At 36.8% G+C, this 22,222-nt stretch overlaps 1 protein-coding gene across 3 annotated transcripts; it reads right to left on the bottom strand.

Annotated features, from left to right (window-relative positions):
- Positions 1-52: 52 nt before the first annotated feature.
- LOC104588987 (putative protein phosphatase 2C 5) lies at positions 53-15,646 on the bottom strand. Of its 3 annotated transcripts, none has more exons than XM_010247141.2 (8): positions 15,229-15,646; positions 14,718-15,010; positions 14,433-14,604; positions 14,121-14,338; positions 13,864-13,971; positions 12,878-13,003; positions 12,553-12,785; positions 53-653 (listed from the first exon to the last, which is right to left on the bottom strand). In XM_010247141.2, the coding sequence occupies exons 2-8, from the start codon at positions 14,928-14,930 to the stop codon at positions 437-439; spliced, it is 1,287 nt and encodes a 428-aa protein (XP_010245443.1). In that variant the 5' UTR covers positions 14,931-15,010; positions 15,229-15,646; the 3' UTR covers positions 53-436. The 3 variants fall into 3 exon arrangements, with proteins under 3 accessions (XP_010245443.1, XP_010245444.1, XP_010245446.1); XM_010247142.2 differs by having other exon boundaries at positions 14,718-14,936; positions 15,229-15,645; XM_010247144.2 differs by having other exon boundaries at positions 14,718-14,974; positions 15,229-15,554.
- Between the last annotated feature and the right edge of the window lie 6,576 nt (positions 15,647-22,222).

Genomic DNA, 22,222 nt, shown 5'->3' with positions numbered 1-22,222 from the left:
AAGAATAAGTAGTTTGAACCGTCAAATCTGGTTTGGTGTACCTCTTAAAATATGAAATAGAAAACTGAAGGGCTTCACTAGAAAAATTATACTGTGTCATCACAAATGTTACTTACAAATTCAACTATTCAAGTAGTTAGCAATCAAACCCCTCAGAACACATTACTTGTAAGATAAGCATGGTAGTCTTCAGTGGTTAGTCGTCCAATCAGTCCTAAATCAACATAAATTTTCGTAGGACCTACTTACTCTCTTCACTTTCTTCAAACACACAAGTAAATTCTCACCAGGAGTGAACACCTCAACCCACAAGAATTAAGTTATCAGCTATAGTGAATAAATCTCATACACTTCCCTCACAAACACACCAAAAACTGCCAGAGAACGTGTACATTCAGTTAAACCGGTGATGATTAGCGGGAATGTTGCTTATTTGCTATGTTGCCACCTTTGGTCGGCTTGGCCGTTTTCCTTCCATGGCATCCATCTTAGTCCTGCAAGTCGTGCAAAGGAATGGGCCTTCCCATGGTTTTGATGGGCACGAGTATAACGACCCAGAGTTTGACAAAACATCACTAGGCGGTTCATCAACTTGGCAGATTGCACATTTGAACTGTCCAGAGTTTTTGATTAATGGAAAGTCCTTTCCCAACCTGCAAATTGGCAATTCCAGATCAACATAATAAATTCCCCTACCCCTCCCCCCTCCCCCCTTTCAAAGAAAAAATAGCACAATGTGGGTCAAACAGGAAGAAAGTAGATACATTCTTGCCATTGCTACTACTACACACATACAGAAAGCCAATAAATGCAAGAAAACATTTAAAAAGAACTAAGTATGATATTTTTAACCAATGGAACCAAAGTTAAATAAATGGATAATCATCATACTCTAAAATTTTGAATATTCAATAATGGTTCGATATGAGTACAAAGGCTCTACCTATCAAAATAAGGAATGACATCAAACAATATTAACATCATTTAGGGTGTGATATCACTTGAGTATAGGGGTGCAAATGGACCAGATCATGATCCAATCCGAAACCTATCCTATTTTTGTCGGATTCAGATAACCCCCTGCCGGATTATCAGATTGAATTCAGATCACCCTCTATCTGATCCAATCTGACCTATATTGCATTATTGTAAAATTTTTATAAAAATACATGTATATATGATATATATGATGAAAATAGTGAAAAAATACTTGTTTTTATCAGATATATTAATATATCCGACTTATATTACATTTTTTTCTATTTTCAGAATTTGAATTGGATCAGATCAGAATATATGCTCTCTCTCTCTCTAGAGAATCGCTATCAAACCTTGATCGACTCACACTTGAGATAAGCATACCCCATATTCTAGGTCCTTCTCCATTTCATTTTAAAAAATGCCCACTAAAAATCCTAAACATTCTGATTTTAGGAATTCTTATCTTTTTTTGTGCCAAACCATCACAGAATCCCTCAAACTCAATCTCCTTCTTTAGTTGACCACCCTAAACAATCTTTTGAAACAGATAGAAGAAATCCTATTCCAATCTTTAGATGTAAGCTTTTTGTCCTCTAGTCCTGCAGGAATTTCAGCCCTAAATTAGCTTCCTAATCAAATCATGCAGCTTTATAGCCCTACATAAACCCTCACCAACTCATCCACCTTCTCCAAACTTACCATGGACTTAAACCCTGAAAAATATCATATTCTATTTTCATTTTCCCTCAAATTTACTACTAATCTAGCACTTGATCACATCAAATTTTACATAAACTGGTATCAAAGCAGATGGTCCTACATCCATCAAATTTTACCTTGAATTTAATGTTTCAATAGATAATTTACTGTATTGTAGGTTACAGGTATGATATTTAGAATAAAAAAGGCCATTACCCAGTGTTGGTCCAACTATCTTGGGTCTTGGGAGGGGAAGACTGGATTAAGTCCTAACCTTTGGCATTTTTTGCACAAAATGGCTGCTGTCAGACTCAAACCTGTTTTCTCACACTAGCCAGCAAAAGGGGAAGGCAACAGCAACTCCAAAATATATTATTGCACTGGCCTCTCAACAGCAAGAAATCTGGGATGAGTCCGATGTAATCCTAGTAGGGATCATATTATAAAGCTCAAGTTTGATGGTCGCTGTATTGGTAATCCCTTCAGGAATGGTGGACTGTTTAGAGATGCACATGGCATCATAGTAGTGCTATTTTCAGGACCAGCTGGCCACAAGCACAGGACTCAATAAGGGAGATATCAGCAAGCATTGAAAGGATTGAAAGTGTAAAAGTTATTAAACTTAAGGTTGAAAGGTAGTAGTGGGAAGACTGAAAGGTGGTGGTGGGAAGATTGAAAGGTAACAGCCAAGGCTTGTGCCAATAAAGATTTCTCATGAAGTTTTTTTTTTTTTTTGATAAATGATTTCTCATGGACGAAATTAAACATTTATTTATCTCTTGTTCTTTTATTGCAGATACTTGGGAATGGTTGTCTTCTTTATTTGGGCGCAGGTGGAATTTGCCAATGCAGGTTAATGGTCTCTTTGATCCATCTTTCTGGAGTATTCCTCAGAAAAAGGGAAGGATTATGTGGAGATGCATTTGAGCAACAATGATATGGATTACCTGGGAAGAGAGGAATGCAAGAATTTTTTTAGAGAAAGGAAAGGAGGGGATGAAAGAATTGCATTGACATTTGTTGAAAACTTTGAATAGCTTTTCACTTTTTTCCTTTGCTGACCTATGGAGAAATTGGCTTGTGGTGACAAGGAGTTCTTCTAGAAAAGTTTTAGCACTCTCAGAGTTGTTGCGCCCCCCCCCCCCCAACAAAAAAAAAAAAAATTAAAATGACCGTGTCAAGTTGAATTTTGATGGAAGCAAACAAGGTAACCCAGGCCGTTCTGGAGTTGGGGGGAGTTTTCAGGAATAAGGACACATCAAGTGCCATTTTCTCAGGCCCAGTGGAGGTGGGAGACTACTAGAGATGAGCTGTTTACACATACTACAGGGAACACAAATTGCAAATGAGTTGAACTTGGAGAAGTTGGTAATTGAAGGTGATTGTAAGTTGGTGGTGGGGTGGTTAAGGAAACAGAAGCTGTAAGTTGGGGTTATAGAAATGAGATGAAATTTAAATGGCTGATGAGAAACATGACCTTGAAAATTCAATAGGTGAGGACAGCCAATGCTTTTGTCAATACTCTAGAAAAGCAAGGGGTTACTAGGGCACAATTGTATTGGATTTCTCTTAAAAAAAAACAATTGTATTGGGCACGATTGTTGTTGTATTTGCTTTTTTCTGTTGAGAGATCGCACCTCGAGCTTGTCTATGGGAAGCCTGTATTAGTACTACCTGTACTGTTATCATTGTACCTCTTCTCTTCATTTAATATTATTCCATTCACTTGTCAAAAAACAGTAGACTGTTGAAATAATTTAGTTATTTGCGTTAGGTTCTGTTTGGCTAGTTAAAGCGTTTTTTTATTTTCTGTTATTTCTTTTATTGTACTCACTTACAGCAGGGGCACAAGGGTCTTTTCCCTTCTTATTTCTGCCGCCCTATATAATATAATAGAAGCTGGCGCCACCAGCACTGTTCTATTGCTCCAAACCTTTTCTTCTTCCTTTCTTCCTTCTCCTTTCCTCTCTTCTTCCCTTCTCTTCTCTACTTCCTCATATTTCAATCAGATTTATTGCCAAGATAGACATTTAGATCAGGATTCAGACTCTACTTCCCTTCTTTTAATTATTTCAACTAATTACTCATAAAAAAAAGCAACTATGGAACCAGTTAAGTGTTTTGGGCACAAGAAAGAGTGATGTTGCAGTGACAAACTGCAAGAAAAGTACAAGCCTCATAAACATCAATTGTCGCCCCCTTTGATTCTTGATATGGAGATTTTCTGGTACAATGCCTACAAGTGAATCCTACTTCCTGGTTATCAGCCATTTGCAAAGGTGAAAATTAAGTTTGCAGTGGTCCAAGTATTGCAAAGCTCATTGTTGCTTTCTACCAGAAATAAGCTGATAAATAGGTGAGGAAAGAGATCAAAGATGTCATACATGAATCTCCAAATACGGAATAAGCATGCCAGTTATAATTTATATGAGATTACATTGTATTTGTTAGAAAAATATCATGCTTATTTTCTCAATTTTATATGTGGATAGTTATGATTGGTTCTTAAAGTCCTACCCAATAGATCCGAGTAATAAAGAGGTTAGTTATAGAACTGCTACCCTACACTCTATAAGGTCTGTGTTGGTATATTTTCTTTTCGACTTAATATCAGGTCTACCCAACCTAGCCCAGAACTCGCCCATTAGCAGCTCTATAAACTTGCATCAAAATGCAGAAAGGGGCATAATTACTTATTAAAGTGTTTATTTCTCTTCCACCTGCCTTGTTGTCTTGTAGGCAATAATTGATATTCGATAGGCTCATAGGCCTCCAAAATGCTTATCCAATCACCTAGTATATGTTTGGTTCCGTTTACGTTTATTGAGTAAACGGTGCCACATAGGCACCCCGTCAGCAAATGCCTCATTAATTGCATTTGTATGTTTCGATATTTGCAAAAGCAAACTTTGGTTTCTGTGCACCTCTCCCGTTTCAGGAAGCTTCATTTTGGAGCTTCCTGAAACGGGTAGGCGTTTATTGGCATTTTGCTGATGTGGTGCCTAATGGTGCCTATGTGTCATAAACACCTCATTAATTGCTTTTCTTGGTTTTGCAGTCACACAAGTACAAGACGTTTACTCAATAAACGTAAATGGAACCAAACACCCTGCTAGTCTATGCACATCCAATGCTTTGAAGCCTTTAGCTACAATTATCTAATGCCATCATACTAGGCTATAGCTTAGAAAAAAGCTTCAAACAAACACGCGTGCATGCACACACACAAAGGCCAGATTATTTACTGTATTGGCAGATATTTTCAGTAGGTTAATCCTAAAGCAGAGAGAAGCCAGTTGATAAAGGGATGAAAGTCAGGAGATGGTGTAGTAGTCATTCATTTACAGTTTGCAAATGATATAATTCTTTTCTGTGATGAGAGTGATGCTCTCTGGATTAGGAACCTGAGGTTAGTTGTACAACTCTTTGAAAGAATCTCAAATCTCAAGGTCAATCTTCAAAAGAGCTGTTTAGCTGGGGTGAACTTGTGAGATTTCTGTTTAGCCTTTAAAATATTTGGGACTTCCTTTAGGTGCAAATGCAAGAGAACCTAGCTTCTAGACCCCCCTTTTTTTTTATAAATGCTTCTGGACCCCTGTTATAGACAGAGTTTCTAAAAAGTTGGCACTGTGGAGGGGAAATTACATCTCCATGGGAGGTAGAATCACTTTAACAAGTCCACTCTAGCCAACCTTCCGGTTTACTTCCTTTTGGTCTTCAGGATTCCTAGTAGGGTGGGAAAAGAATTGGAAAAGATGATGAGAGACTTTCTATGGGAACCAAGAGAGGAGAGAGGATCATTTGAGTAGTTGGAAGGTGGTCTTCAAGGCAGTTTACACAATAGGAACTTGGCCTTGCTTGGGAAATAGCTATGGAGATTTCCAATGGATACGGATAAGTTGTGGCATAAGGTAATTCTAAGCACTCACGAGCAGACGGACAATGGTTTGGATGTTGGAATGTCTACTAGGGCAACTAGAGCTTCCCCTTGGAAGGATATTCATGCCATCCTTCCACTTTTCTCTCTTGTATTAGATATGATGGTTGTTCTAGTAATTTTGTGAAATTTTGGGAACATACTTGGTTAGGACAGCCTCCTTTGAAAGACCAATTTCCTACATTTTAGATTCACATTCTGGTTTTGATTGGGACTTGGGATTTTGTAGAGGCTTAAGGGACTATGATCTTAATGGCAGGGGTAGAACCACAAAGCTTACAGAGGAGGAATTCTATCACACTATAAAGTTCTTCTAGAAATACACCCTATTTGGCTAAACCATCTGCTATGTGATTTAGATCCCTAGGAATCCAAGTTAGTCTTGCATTTAGGTAGTTTAGGAAGTCCCTAGCCTCTGCCAAGTAATGGTTCAGTCAGTGATTTATAACGCACGCCTCAGGCGCGCCTAGGCACACAGGTGAGGCGTATTTTGGGGTATGCACCTCACCCAAGTCCTAGGCGCCTGGTGCGCTGATGTTCCTTGCGCCTCAGCCCAGGCATGCGATAAAATATCTTCTTAAAAGGCAATGAAAGTTATAAAATCATTATTTTTTATGTGAAAAATAAGAATTTCAGACTCTAACATAGACTTGTTCGGGCTTGCCTCGAGGGGCATGGTACAAAGGCGACTCGTAGAATGAAGAATGCAATATGCTTTACATCACATTAGCTACTTGAAGCAATTCAATTAAGGAAAAAATGAGATTGTGGGTTTTATTTGCTTTTATTTTTAAATTTTCATTTGAATACGCTTTACATGTTCTTTTTATGTATTTAATTTTAGATAGTTGGTTTTTTAAAACATTTATTTTAAAATATATGTTTATATTTGTTATTAACATTATATTTAATATTTTTTGAATTTTTTGTATTTTTTTTAATTATTCTGACTTTTTTTATTTTTTAGCTTTTTTTTGTAGTTTTGCACCTTTATTAAAAAGGCACGTGCCTCGCCTTGCACCTTGTGCCTCAGGCACAAATTGGCCCTTGCGCTTTTAAAACACTAGGTTCATTCTCCAAAGGTCCCCCTCCTTTTTCCTTTAACCATTTTATGGTATTTGCCAAGTCTCCAGCAATTATTAAGTTCTGGATTCCAGATTTTTCACTATTCTGATTCCTGTAAGAGCCACCATCACTTCAGCTTTTGTAGAGTCAGCCAAACCAACTGGACCACTGAAAGTCCAGCAAGTATTACCCCTTTCATCCCTTAAACAACCTCCAATGCCAGCTAAACCAGGGTTTCCTGAAGCACTTCCATCAAAGTTTAGGGTCAACACACCTGCGTTGAAAACAAGTGGATGTCTCAGGCTTGCTTGTTGAGGATGTGGGAGAAACAGAAAAGTGTGAGCACCTCTGTTGAGGTCATTGACTGAAATACCTCTGAACAGATCCGAGTGGACAGCCCAGAGGTTACAGGTATAAGTGATGTCTGAGGTCAGCTCTTCAATAGGCCTGAATTTATTGTCAAACAGGCGATAGTTTCTTTCCTCCCAAACTCCCCACAATACTGCATATAGTGCAGTTTGCCAATAAACTTTGCCTCTTTTGCTTACTCCTGTACCTTGCCACTGATGCACAAAATCAGAATATGCTTTGAGAATACCCAGCTGTAACCGGCCAGATTCAAGACATGGAACCATATCTTTTGAGTGAACTTACAGTGAAGAAGAATGTGATCAGCTGATTCACCTTCATTTAGGCATAATAAGCAAGTATGGGAAGATATAAAAGTCTTCCCAAGTTCTTCTTCTGAAAGTCACAGGTGTTTATTTTCTGAAGGCAAGCTTCCCAGACAAAGAAACAAACTCTTGAAGGAGTATGGGTGCATCAGATCTTCTTGACGGGGAAGGAAGAGCTTTGTTCACCTGAAGTTAGAGCCTTGAACATAGAATTAGAAGAGAATTCGCCGAATGGGTGGAGGATCCATTCAGGTGTCAGAGGAGGAGGGGCAGATGTAGACTTCTTTAAGGGTCTGTACAAGCGCAATTAGGTCAGAAATCTCTGGGTCCCTTAGGGGCCTTCTAAGGTGTAGGTTCAAGCTGTTTTAAGCAGTTAGGTCCGGAAGCAGGAACAAACAGTAGCTTCTTGGTATAAAGAAAGGTTGAAGAGTCAAGGAAAAGAAGCAGCTAGGGTAGAATCTCCCCACCAAAGGTTTTTCCAGAATATTCTTAGACTCCTTCAAATTCTTGGAGTGTTTTTGAGCCCCCTTGAACCTAACTCTAGCATTTGGACCCAGCAATTTAAAAGGCGCGCCTGAGGCATGTCTAGGTGTATAGGCGAGGTGCATTTTAGGGTAGGCACCTCATCCAGGTCCAAGGCACAGCACTTTCAAAAGGCACATGCCTGGTGCGCCTAGGCGTGCGCCTGATGCGCTTTGCACCTTAGCCCAGGCGTGCACCTTTTGAAAATTTTATGCTTTTTTTGCTTTTTTTGAACCTAGCGATTGGGTTGGGGGCTCCACCCCCGACCACGACCCTCGAGGCAAGCCCAAAGAAGTCCATGTTAGGGTCTTAAATTCTTAATTTTCACACAAAAAATAATGATTTTATAATTTCAATAAAATATCTTCTTAAAAGGCAATTAAAATTATAAAATCATTATTTTTTGTGTGAAAATTAAGAATTTAAGACCCTAACATGGACTTGTACGGACTTGCCTCAAGGGGTGTGGTAAAAAGGGGCTCGTAAAATCAGGAATTTAAAATGTTTTACATCACATTAGCTACTTGAAGTAATGCAATTGAGGAAAAAAAAGAGATTGTGGGTTTTACATGCTTGAAAATGTTTTATATGTTTAATTTTATTTTTAAATTTTCATTTGAATACATTGTACATTTTATGTTTATGTATTTTAACTTTAGATAAAAGGTTTTTAAAACATTAATCTTAAAATTTAAGTTTATATTTTTTATTAATATTATGTTTAATATTTTTTACTTTTTGCATTTTTTGAATTTTTTGGCTTTTTTTTAATTTTGACATTTTTTTAATTTTTAGCTTTTTTTGTATTTTTGCGCCTTGCGCCTCGAGTGCAAATTGTCCCTTGCGCTTCTAAAACACTGTTTGGACCCCTTCCCTCTCTGGCTCTCTGTTGAGCTTCTTTTCTTGAGATCCTCTCTTCCTTATTTGTATCCACACATCTTTTCCCTATAAAAAAGATTTGGTGTAGACCAATCCCTCCGAGAGTTGGGGCTTTTTGTTGAGAGGCCTTCCATGAGAAGATTAACACTTGTGACCTATAGAAGAGGAGACCTAACTGTTGCCTTTCTCATTGGTGCTTACTTTGCAAAGCCAATGGTGAGACATGCTAGCACTTGTTTAGGGGTGCCCATGAAAAACCAAAAAACTGAACCGAACCACAAATGCGGTTAACCGAACCGATCGGTTCGATTGCGGTTCAAAATTTTTGAAAAACCGAAGGACCGGTATATATATTTATATGTATATTTTATATATTTTTAGTATATGTCACATATTTTCTATGTATTATATATAAATATATACTTATATTATATTTATAATGATCTATTTATAAATATATTATATATTTTTAAAATATTTATAATATATTATTTATTATTTATAATATACTATTATACATATATTTATATAATATATATTATAAATATAAAAATAGAAAAACCAAAGAACCGAACTGGTCAAAAACCGAAACCGGCGTACCGGTTCAGTTTCGGTTTGAAGAAATGGAAAAACTGGTACAACCGGTTCGGTTTACAAAAAAGGGCCATGGTTCGGTTAATCGAACCACGAACACCCCTACACTTGTTAATCCCCTATCCTTTTGTTTCTTGCATTTGGGATTGGTTTTTGTCTCTATTTGGTTCCAGGTGATCGAATCCTTCTAGCATGTCAGATCTATTTGCACCTCCTGTTTTCAAGTGGCCAAAGAAGAGGAGGAGAATCTTGTGGAAATGTAGTAGAGCAGCAATACTTTGGACAGATTGGGAGAAAAGGAATAATCATTTTTTCAAAGAAAAGGAAAGAATCCACAAAGCAATAATAGAATGTATCACTATTAGAGTGGCTCATTGGATCAAATCTTTGGAGAGTTTCTCAACAATTTCAATAAAGGACATTATGAGAAAATGGTGAGAGGTGGTGGGAACTTCTACTAAGAAGAATCTGATATGCAAACTCTAGGCTCCCCCAATGGAAGGCTTCATCAAGCTCAACTTCGATGGTATCAGTAGTGGAAATCCAGGACCTTTAGGGATTGGAGGCATTTTTAGGAGCGAGACAAGGATTATTATTGCACTTTGTTCAGCTCTTATTGGAGTAGGCGATTCCTTGAGAGCGGAGGTCATGACTTGGAAGGGGTACAAAGTGAAAGAAATGAGCTAAAAAAAAGTTCTAAATTGGTGGTGGAGTGGTTGAAGAGTGGGAAGGCAGCATTATGGTAGTATAGAAACAAGCTAAAGCTAAAAAAGTTCCCATGGCAGACTAGATTAGGTGGAAGTGAGATTTCATTGGGTTCAAAGGGCAGCCAATAGTTACACTGTTGATTGCAGGGAAATATGGATGGGACACAATGAAGAGAAAAAGATCCTCTGGGTTTCAAGGAATTGAATTGTGAACCTAAGCACTTGGGAGGGGCAGGGATCAGACAGGTGATTGCAGGGAAATATGGTTTGTCTAATAATGGTTTGTCTAATAAATATGGTTGCAGACTTGCAGTCTTTGGAAAGGTCAAAAGGTATCGTGAAACATAAACAGGAGTTCTGAGGAATGTAAAGTTACAACCTCGGAGGGGTGACAAAGCTTTCTTCTGGAAGGGTATTTGGTGTCTTGACCAACCACTATGTGAAGTGTTCCCATCCTTTTTTCTTCAACTACAACAGATAGGGAGCCTCTTGTGTCGGACTGTTATGAGGTTCTGGGATCTCAGGTGGTGTGGAATCCTGCTTTTCGTAGGAACTTTAATGATTGGGAGGTGGAAGACCTCAGCTCCATGCTTTCCAGTTTGAATGATTTTAAGATATCTCGTAGTTAATCTGATAGAAGAGTCTGGAAGACCTCAGCTCCATGCTTTCCAGTTTGAATGACTTCAAGCTCCTGCTACAGGATTATGTTACCACACCCAAGGGAGGATGTTCATTAGGGTTGGTTCAGGAAGGCCCAAGACTTGCCAAGGTGGCTTTCATCCTGTGGACTGTGGTGAGGGATAAAGTGCTGACAATGGATCATCTCCTGAGTAGAGGTTTGCTGGTGGAGAACTGTTGCAGTTACTGTAGGTCCAGTCCAACCTGCTCCCCATCTTTTTATCCACTGTGACTTCACTTACTTGGATTGATCTCATTTCCTGAAGCTCTTTGACTCTAGCTGGGTGGTCCCTCACTCCCTCCTGACATACCCTCTCTCCTAGCTTCTTGGCATAGAAGAGGCCTGTCAACGAGAGGAAAGGTATTATGGAAGCTACTCCCTGCAGAGCATTGTTCGACAGTGTGGAAAGAGAGGAAAAGCCAATTGTTTGAGGAAAAGGGAGCCCCCATTGAAGCTGTCATCAGTAAAATAGAATGGATCCTGGTTCGGTGGGAAGGGTTTTAAAGCAGTTTGCAGATATTCCTATCTCTGATTTTTTTGAATAGGTGGTCTTCTTTAATTTTTTATCTGGACTCTCAGGGTGTATAATCAGATCTTTTCTGTCTTCTTGTAAAGACCTTTGTTTCTGCTCTAGTGGGGAGCTCGCCCACTTTTGGATGAATTTATACTTTTCAACTTGCTTATCCAAAAAAAAGGACAGCCAACAGCATGGCTGATGAACTAGCTAAGAAAGGTGTGGGGAGGGAACAAGTGTTTTGGACACAATTATAAGGAAAGTTGTAGAGGGAGATAAAGACTTGCTAATCCCTCCCATAGTTGTCAAGGTGACACCTAGGCGAGGCCTAGGCGCACTTTGAGGCTCGCCTCGCCTAATCGTCAAATAGTTTTGTACTATGTATTATAAAATACTTTTCTATTCTTTATTTTTTGACATTATAATTATAAAATAGGCACTATTAAACTAAAACATTCATTTTGTTTGTTTATAATACTAATTTCTTTTTATTATTTTCTTATTTGTTAGGGCTTAATCAATATAAACATTACTAAATGCTGTATTGAACCCCCAAAGACTTTAAAACCTGAACCAATAATTAAGGAAGAACTTAAAATTTTGTCTAATCAACACATTTTCTACTACTACTACTACACATTTTCTTTTCTTCTTTTCCTATAACAAAAATAAGGGTTCAGCCTTTATATTTTTTGAATTTTCTCTTCTTCTTTTTCTTCTCATGAATATGTTGATTTTCTATACTTCAGCATGAACTCTATACTTTTCCTATGAAAATTATGAATAATTATTAAGGAAATATGGTACCTAGGGAACTACCCTAGGATCTATGTTTTCTACATAAAAAAAAATCCATCGCCGGCACCCACCTAGGCGACTAGGCAACAAAGAGCCCCATGTCGCCTCGCCTTGGCGCCTTGAAAACTACGATCACTCCCATAAATGCTTGTAGTTTGCACCTTTTAATCTGTATTAATAAATGCTCAGTAATTGAATCAAAAAAAAAAAAGAATGATCATACCGAAAAAAGACAGTGTTCATATTTATCCCCCCAAAAAAAAGACAGTGTTCATGTTGTAGTAAAAGATCAGCCTTCTCTAAGATGCAATAAACTGATTATCCAAATTTAAACTATACCTCATAAGACATATAAATGATAACTTGTAGACTTGTCCTTGGTAAAGATTAATCCTCAAAACTATTTGATGTTAGCTGAAGTAAATTATGATGATTGAACGATGTAAACTAAGGGGAGCTCAGAAATCAATAAGTGAACATTAGAGGTAAACTATGAGACATACCTTTCTGCAAGCATTGCAGAACCCTCTTCAAATAGCTCCTCTACAACCCCAACAGAGGAAAGCTTGTTTGTCAATTTGTTAATTGAATTCTGGGATTTCTTTCTAAAAATAAGTGAAGTAAGCATATTTTGCTTCTTCCCTGAGGTTAAAGGTAAAACAGAATGTTCAGGTGGAATGATGTCAGCAACAAGGCAGGTTGTATCATCTTTTAGACCCCTTGACCTAAGTGCTTCCTGAACAAATAAGCACATGAATGTTAAGAAAAATAGAAAAGAACAAACATCTGAAAGATATAACAAAAATAGAAATAGGAATTCAATGCCACCTTCACGACTAGCTTAGCAGCAAGTTCTGCAGGTAATCCACGACAAGCTTTTGCAGCCATCTCAGAGGACAAAGCATCCCAGATTCCATCAGAAGCAATTATTAGTCTTCCCCCAGCATTCGAAAGCTAAACCACCAGAAGATCATGTAAGAGTTTGGAGTCATGATCAGTGTTTTAAAAGTGCAAGGCGCAAAAAAGGTGCAGGGATCAATTTGCGCCTGAGGCGCAAGGCACAAAATTATAAAACAAATGCGAAAAAATCAAAAAAAAAGTCAGAAAATTAAAAACTGCCAAAAAATTCAAAAAATATTAAACATAATATTAATAAAAATATAAACTTAAATTTTAAAATAATGTTTTAAAAAAATTATCTAAAATTAAAATACATATAACATAAGATGTAAACCATATTCAAATGAGAATTTAAAAATAAAATCAAACATATAAAACATTTTCAAGCATTTAAAACCTCTAATCTCTTTTTTCACTCAATTGCGTTACTTCACGTAGCTAATGTAATAACATACCGCATTCCTAATTCTACGAGCCACCCTTGTGCCACATCCCTCGAGGCAAGCCCAAACAAGTCCACGTTAGGTCTTAAATTCTTAGTTTTCACACAAAAAATAATGATTTTATAGTTTTAATTGCTTTTTAAGAAGACATTTTATTAGGATGAATGAATGAACAAGATTACCAAATTGGGGGCTCTCAGCAAAAAAGCGTCAAATTTTCAAAAGGCGCACGCCTGGGCTAAGGCGCAAGGCACATCAGGTGCATGCCTAGGTGCACCAGGCGTGCGCCTTTTGAAAGGACTGCGCCTAGGACCTAGGCAAGGCGCATACCCTGAAAACTGAAATGCGACTCGCCTGTGCGCCTAGGTGTTCCTGGGGCACGCCTTTTAAATCACTGGTCATGATATCCCTTATGCAGACCAGACCATACAAAAGGAAAGAAAGATGAATAAGCTTACCGAAATGACTCACCTTCACTTGCTTAACATGTGGTATAGGAACAATGAACTCTCCCACATCCGTGTCACCAATGGATCTTGAAAGGCATAATCCACCAGGCCAACAACGTAGGGGGCCCACCTGTGAATGATATAAAAGTACAAGGTTCTATGTATGTAAAAAGAGCAATGTATGCTCAAAGGTGAAATAGCATCCAGCCATGAACAGTCAGAGTAAACATGCTTGAATTTTCTTTTTTTTTTTATATGTAATTTTCATTTTCTCCTTACCTCAGTTCCCCCATAAACATTCAGCCTTCCCACCTCACCACCACTTTTGGTGACACGCTCCCTCTCTTCAGCATTCTCTTCTAGCCTGTGATCAACTGTCAGAAGAGAAACTACACCCCCCTGAGTGTCCAATATGCATCGAGAATCCCCAACAGATGCAACTGTCACAGTCCACCCATCAATTACAACAAAGGTGACTGTTGTTCCCGAAGTTTCTCCTGCCATAGATGATATTACCGTATTAATGATAAAAGCTTTGCAAATACAGGAGCAAAAGGTTGGCTCGTATCAAAGATTGCAACTGATGCTTGCCTTTTCGCTGAAATTCTATATCAGTTTTCACAAAACCTGCAACTAGTGCCCGTGGGAGAGCTTGAAGCCACTCTTCCCTAGGAATGCCTTGAGGAATCGCACTCATAACATGATTTAATAGATTCTCCTTAGCAAATATAGCTGCCGAGATGCCGTTGTGCCCATCAAAGATCTATCAACAAACTCTGAGTTTATTTCTTCGTGTTGGAATTAAAAAAAAAAAAATAACAAATTAAAACGGAATTTCGTAAGAAAAGGAAAAAAAAACAATTATGAAGAGAGTACCGCAAAGACGGAAAAGGACGACGATGGATTCCCTGGAAGCCTCTGGCAATCGGGCTTTATCAGAAAATAGTCCTCCCCTTTCTTCGCCAATGCAGCCTGTCCATACCTAACAGAAGGTTTCTCGATCTTCTCGCTGTTCCTGAGCTCGCGACCGATCAGGGTTCCAAGAGGAACCAGGGGAGACCTCATTATCGAAACTTCCGTCCGGCTCATAGTAATCTGCGTTTCGACATTTATAAGACCTTGATATCAAAGCCCTAGTCCATCCAAAAAGCATCGTTCGAATCAAACCCCTAATTCAATCCAAATGCATCCATCTAGTGAGGCTTTGCACAGGTTTTCGCCATATTTACTCCTAACTTTTTAAATACATTCAAAACGTCTCCTAGGCACAATCTACATTGCACTAAAACAATCACACTGGAACAGCTAAAAGCACAAGGGAAACAGCTAACGAAATAAATCATGTATAATGGCAATAAGTAAATGAGCAAAGTTCAGAAACCCTAACCTCAGAGAATGAAAATCACATTCTCTCTCGAGACACCGAAAGATCAGACATTGAAGATGGAAAGAGGACACGATTTCCCTTCTGCAACCATTTGGAGTAGCTCACCAATTTTAAGAATCAAAACTCTCCGCTCTCTATGAGAACTCCCTGCTACTGAGAGGAAGAAGTCGCCTTCAACAACAGGAGAGAAACCCTAATTAATGTACGAAAGAACTATCTATAAGCTTCACTCACAGTTGCAGCGAGAGAGAGAGAGAGAGAGAGAGAGCAACTGGCCACTGTTTTTCTTTTCATACATCATACAGTTTATTTTCTTTCTGCTTCACATTCTGTTTCTCACTCACTTTGATTTGATATCAGAAAAATCGGAGGAAAGTGTATAGTGTATACAGGATCATGGGAGAAAGAAACCCGGGCAGAAAAAAAAAAAAAAAAGGTGGTTTTTAATAGACCCGAAGAGCGATGTCTTCCTTCGATAACGACGTCTGTATCCTGTCTTCTTTTGTTTTCTTTCCTTCCTTAATTTTCGCTTCGATTCGAATCATTCGAGATTACTCACGGAAAAATCGTTAAAATACGAAAATATCTTTTTTTCACAGATCCGGATCCGGAAGAGCATTTATTAATTATTGTTTGTTTACCGTATAATGTCGATATTGCCTAGGCTTCACGTCCACACCACCACGCCCAAAATCTAATTTATTTCTTTCCCTTTTTCCATTTATATTTTTTTCTCCTTTTTCACGTGCCACTCAATTAAAGTAGCGCAAGTAAGGGTGATCGGGGATCAAGGAGGTAAGCCAAACAATATATTCCACGTCATCCTAACTTATGGAAGTTAGTGTAGCGAACCGATCTGGTGTAACGTGATTGGTTGGTTCAGCATTATCAAAGGTTTGTTTGATTTGATAGAAAACAAGATAGAAATTAATTAATTTTGTCTAGGGTAAAATACTTAAACTACCCTTAATTTTAATAAATGAATTAGAACTTATCCCATTGTTAAATTCGTTTATTATTATTTTTTAAATTTTAAAAATAAAATCCAATGAAATTTTTTGAGGGCCGAGATTGGGTAAAACTGTAAAAGAGTCCGACGAAGAAAGGCCCCACTATGTTATAAACAAGTTTGTGTACATGTAAGGAGTAAATGGGTCCAACAAACCACTATGTTTGGTTCGGTTTGTGTTTATTCGGTAAATGTTTATTGATGGTGCCACATAGGCATCACTTCAGCATTTTTTCTCTCTTGTTCTTCTGCATGCATCAAAAATGAAAAAAAGCCAATTTTAGTTTTTGTGCATGCCAACATTTGTGGAAGTTATTTTTTAAAGCTTCTACAAACAACCAAGCGTTTTTCACTATTATGCTGACGTGGAGTTTGATGGCGCCTAGTGCTGCCTAGTTATCATAAACCATTGTAATTATTGCATTTCTTAATTTTACCAGCAAATAAAGTACAAACATTTATTCAATAAACATAAATGGAATCAAATACATACAAAAATTGTACTAACACGATATGTGTCCACCTCACACCAACCTCACAGTATGTCCTGGCTGCACATCGAAAACATTTTTTGTACTTGTATTTATTATTCATGGGGAGATGTTCCCAATATAGGGTGGGATGTGACTGTGATAATGGTGTGAAGCGTGCTCTATGAGGAAGAGACCCTAGTTCAGACAATAAATACCAATGATCAATTGGACTAGTACACCACCCACTTTTCAGAGTACATCTAGATAGGAAGATATGGGCGACGAAGCAAAATCAGGTCCCCTCATTCAATTCTTCTTTTTCATCTTCTCTCCTCTCTCTCGTGTGGTACCAAGCTTGCTGTAACAAAATAGATCTAGGTTTGTTCTCTCGTGAGAACCGAGCTTGGTGCAATAAAATAGGTTTATGGTCTGCTCTCTTAGTTCATTCCTTGAGGTTAAGAAATGATTGGGAGGAGCAGGAGATGAGGAATTCCCTCTTCAAATCGTTCTTACATGAGTCCTTGGCCCAAGGTTTCAATGGGCCAATGTTGATGAGTATTTTTCATCAAAAAGGGTAAAAGTGGGATTTTAAAAGGGCAGATTACTAAAACCTCCTCTGAATTTTCTAACTATTCATGAAACCTCCCCTAAAATTTGATAATTTTAATCACCTCCCCTGAATTTTCTAACACAATTGTAAGTAGACCCCCTTTGGTTAGAATTTGCTAATAAAAGGTACAAAATGTCTAAAATACCCATGCAATTATTATTGAGATTGGTTTTTACAAAAAACAATAACAATAAAAAAAATAAAATTTAAAGTTGCAATTTTATCTTTGAGCGATTGATATGAAGGGCAAGTTCGAAAAATAAATTAATTTTAAAAAAGATAGTGGAAAGGTTTGGGCTAGCGAATCATGTGAATAAAATTCTGAAAAATAAACATAGTGGTGAAAAGTAACTCTATGGGTATTTTGGACATTTTCATGCCTCTTTTTAGAATATTTTAACAAGAAGGGGTCTACTTGCAATTATGTCACTAAGTTCAAGGGAGATGATTGCAATTATCAAACTTCAGGGGAGGTTTCAGCAATGATCAAAAAGTTCAAGGGAGGTGTAAGTAATTTACCCTTTAAAAAAATCATATAAGTCATGTGATATCATATGCAAACTGATTTTTGAACTTGGGAAAATTCAATCAATTGGTACTTAAAAGGGATTTTGGAAACAATAGGGGAAGTTTTAATCCATTTCTTAAAACTTAGGGGTAATTTAAATATTTTACCCTTTTTTGTGAAATTCTTTTAAGAAATTTTCCTCACTTTTTCTTTCTCTTATTTGATTATTTTTATTATTTCTATCAACCCATAAGGTATTAAGTTAAAGAGTTCAACTATGATACTCAAGAGGTACCATACCTAAAGCACAAAAAAAAACAAATCAACCTACATCATCTAATTGGTAAGCGATCAACTAGTATTAATCAAATTCATGTAGGTTTCTAATTAGTTATAAGTTCATATGTATGTAGATGAGGGAGGGTTGGGTTTAGCTTAATACCATACCTTTCACACATCCATACCAACTATAAAATCCCAAAACCTACCCACCCCAAAATCTATTTTTCAAGCAGAAAAAGAAAAGAAAAATACCCCATTGGAGAGGATATAAGGCTACCTTTGCCCCAATAACTAAAACAACAAATGAAAGCTAAATCAGCTAGAAGAGAGGAGTTGTTGAAACAAAGGTGAGAGATAGAGGATGAGAGATCTCCTTGAGCCATCCAATATACAAATTGATTGGCTTCATGATAAGCGTGAACATATAGCATCAATGATTATCTTCAATCTCCAAGGCACACCGATCTTCATCTTGAGACAAGACAATACGAGAAGAGAATCACCCTCAATGCGAATATGATGGTCCCTCAAGTTGAACACAATATTGTGGGCCTCCCGCGCAGCCCAAGGTTTAGCTAATTAAATTCTAGTAGAACCAATATTGATGTAGCCTTTAGCCTCCAAAACCTAACCAAGTGATTTCTGGCTATGCGAGCAATGGAGCAAGTTCTATCATTTATACGGGAAGCATCAAAATTTATTTTAATCTCCTTAGATCTCCACAGCTTGTTCTTATTACTTAATTGATTGATACTATTACTAAAGTTCAACTCCAAATAGGAAACAAGGGGGGAAGACACTTATCATTAAGGCCCCGTTCGCTTTCCGGTAAGTTACTTACCTGGGTAAATGCAATTACCTAGGTAAGTTTTTCCTGGGAAACACTTACCCGGGTAAGTGTATTTACCCATGTTCTTTTATTTCTCATGTAAATAAGGCAATGACTGTTTTAACCACAAAAATTCATTATTAAAAAGGGTATTTTTGTCCCATTCAAATATTGGCAACTTTCCCCTAGGTGGGAAAGTTATTTACCCACCTAGGAGATGGGTATCACTTACCCGGGTAAGTGATACCTAAGAAAATAAACTTTCCCTAGTCCCCACATAACTTGAAAAAAGAACATGAGATTCTTGGTCAATGAAAACTAAAATCCCATTGACCAACTTTCCCCCCTCTCAAAATCCGAAAAAAGAAAGCCCCCTAAAAATTTTATCATTTCTAATTTTTCAAGTGTACCACATATTTTTCATATGACAACCCATAATCACTTCAGAAACTACAAGCACCATTGACTCCAAAGACCTTAGAAGAATTAAAATGTTTTCTCTTAGATGGGACTGGATCTAGTAGGCACAGTATAGCAAGTACGTTAAATGAGCAATTGATAACTTTTAAAGGATAGGTGTCAAAAAGTTTTCTTAAATACTCATTTAACGTGCTTACAACTTTGTGCCTACCTGATCCGGACTGCTATTAGATGGAGAGACCATTCATTTCCATATAAGAGAAATCTCTTGCATCTCCTACCATGTTAGTTGCTTCTTCAATTATTCTCATAATCATTAAAACCATGATTCTTCTCATTTTAGAATGAAAAAAAAAAGATGTTCAATACGTTTTTCTAATGAAACGGGTTTGAGGTTTCATTTGACCCTATTTCGTGAATGGGTGAAGAAGATTATGGAACCGGAATAAATAACTAAATAAAATACAAATATTTTAAATAATAACTACTTTTCTATTAATTACTACATAATTATTTATCTAAATATTTTAATATAGTTCATATTAAATAAATAACAAAAATTATTACTGTTTATTTTAACTAAATTATTCAATATAAAAATAAAAATAATTTCAATTATTTAGTTGAATACGTAAAAATAAGGGAAATTGTCTAAAACTCACCATGTCACTAACTTGACGTTAAACAAACTAACGGACATTAATATATTACCATTTTAACCTTCATAGAAAAATATAAAATATATACAAAATAAATTAGTGGATGTTAATATATTACCATTTTAATATTTAGACATGAAAAAAGGAAAAAGTTCAAAAAAATATTTTCAAATATAAAATACATAAAAACATAGAAATTACAAAAAATATAAAAAATTATAGAAATTGCAAAAAAATAAAAAATTATAGAAATTGCAAACAAAATAAAAAATTATTTTCAAATTATAGAAACTATAGAAATTGAAAAACAAAATCAGAAAATAAAAATTAGAGAAAAAACACCAAAAATTTATAGATTGTAGAAAATAGAAAAATGTAAAAAAAAATAGGAATTATAAAAAACATTGGAAATTATAACAAAATATTAAAAATGCAAAAAGAAAACAAGAAAATTGAAAACTGAAAAATAGCGTTTTTCCTCTAACTCACAATTCAAGGATAATTTGGTCATGAAAATTGTTATTTATGCTGACATGGACACCTCTATTAAGAAGCATTACCGGTGCACTAACAGAAAGTGAGTTTTGGAAAATAAAAACTTACTGACATGGTGAGTTTTAGACATTTTGAAAAGTTGTGGTGAGTTTAAGGCCTCGTTCGCTTTTTGGTAAGTTACTTACCCGGGTAAATACAATTACTTGGGTAAGTTTTTCCTGGGAAACACTTACCCATGTAAGTGCATTTACCCATGTTCTTTTATTTCCTAGGTAAATAAGGTAATGGCCATTTTAGTCATAAAAATTCATTATTAAAAGGGGTGTTTTTGTCCCATTTAAGTGTTAACAACTCCCCCCTTAGGTGGGAAAGTTATTTACCCACTTAGGAGATGGGTAAGTGATACCTAGGAAAATAAACTTTCCTTGGTCTCCACATAAATTTGAAAAATGAAATGGTATTCTTGGTACCAACTTTCCCCTCTCCCAAAATCCGAAAAAAGAACACCCCCTAAGAGAAATGTTGAAAACTCATGGTGAGTTTTAGACAATTTCCCTAAAAATAATTTAAGAACTTTTTACTTTTAAGTCAATAAGTTAGAAACACATGGGCACTTGGCCCCATTTCCAATTTTCCATCATATTTAAATGGAAGAACTTTTATTGGTTTTCTTGGTTTCAAAATTCATGAAAAGGATCCAACAAACTACATAGAGAAAATTCCTGGCCAGTGCCAAGAGAAAAAATTATATAATTTGCACCCCATTTAATAACAAGGCAGCTGAAGAGTTAATGCAGGGTCCATCATTTGATTGTATACCGATTTCAAGTTGATTTGTCAATCTCCATTCTCCAATATTGGTTTGATGCATTGTTCCATTGTTTTCCATATTTTCCATATGAACAGTCTCAGTAGAACACTGCTTAACATCTAAAATGCATTGTTTCTATTAAACATTAATTAGGCTTTCAAATGCTAAACATGAAATGATTTCATTTCACATGGTCATCAGAGAGAGACTATTATAATATGATGGTCACAAGCTCCAAGGACCAAAATTAACACTAACCCAAGACCCCTTTTATGCACAAAAATCTCAAGCTTATATATGTTGTCATCTCATGATTTGAAAATTCATTGGCGAACAAGGCCTGTTATGATTAAATGAGAATGTCAGTTTGTTTGGCTTTTCCACCCTTTGATTTCCTTTCTCAAATTATTATCTGGTTGCCTTCTTCTTCTTTTTCTTTTTGATTTCTTTTGAAGGACTAGGACTACACAATAGGGGTAGCCCATCCAGCCCCCAACCCATAACCCCTCACCCAGGTACAGGCGGTATTCGATCCCAAGTCTCCGCTACCACCAGCAGGAGAGCTTATCAACCAAGTCCCATGCTCTTTGAATCATCTAGCCCAACTGTATTGGGGTAGGGAGCAATCCGTGTTTAATTGGAAATTTGTTAAAATTCCAATGGATCTGAACCTGATGTAGACCTATTCACAGATTGGGGTTTGGGCTCAGCCATGAAAATTTTTTTATTGCTTCGGGTTCAAGTTTTGTATCGGACACATTCAAATTTGAGTAAAAACAAAGCCTGAGCCTAGCCCATGAACAACTTTAACTTGATATAATTGAACCTGACTCATGTCCCTAACATCTATAATACCTATCTAGATGGGCACTAACATCTATACTATATAAAATAGATA

The sequence above is a fragment of the Nelumbo nucifera genome, chromosome 4 (genome assembly GCF_055504915.1).
Source record: "Nelumbo nucifera cultivar China Antique chromosome 4, China Antique-T2T, whole genome shotgun sequence".
In the NCBI taxonomy this organism is placed as follows: Eukaryota; Viridiplantae; Streptophyta; class Magnoliopsida; order Proteales; family Nelumbonaceae; genus Nelumbo; species Nelumbo nucifera.
Note: the sequence above shows the minus strand (reverse complement) of the source record. Positions and strands in the feature narration are given on the sequence as shown.

Bases quoted from the DNA above. Each gene is read 5' to 3' on its own strand.
- LOC104588987 (XM_010247141.2), bottom strand. From the start codon at position 14,930: ATGAGCCGGACGGAAGTTTCGATAATGAGGTCTCCCCTGGTTCCTCTT. The intron at 13,004-13,863 runs GTGAGTCATTTC...CTGGTGGTTTAG, and splicing joins CACATGTTAAGCAAGTGAAG to CTTTCGAATGCTGGGGGAAG. The intron at 654-12,552 runs GTATGTCTCATA...GCCAATTTGCAG, and splicing joins TCTGCAATGCTTGCAGAAAG to GTTGGGAAAGGACTTTCCAT.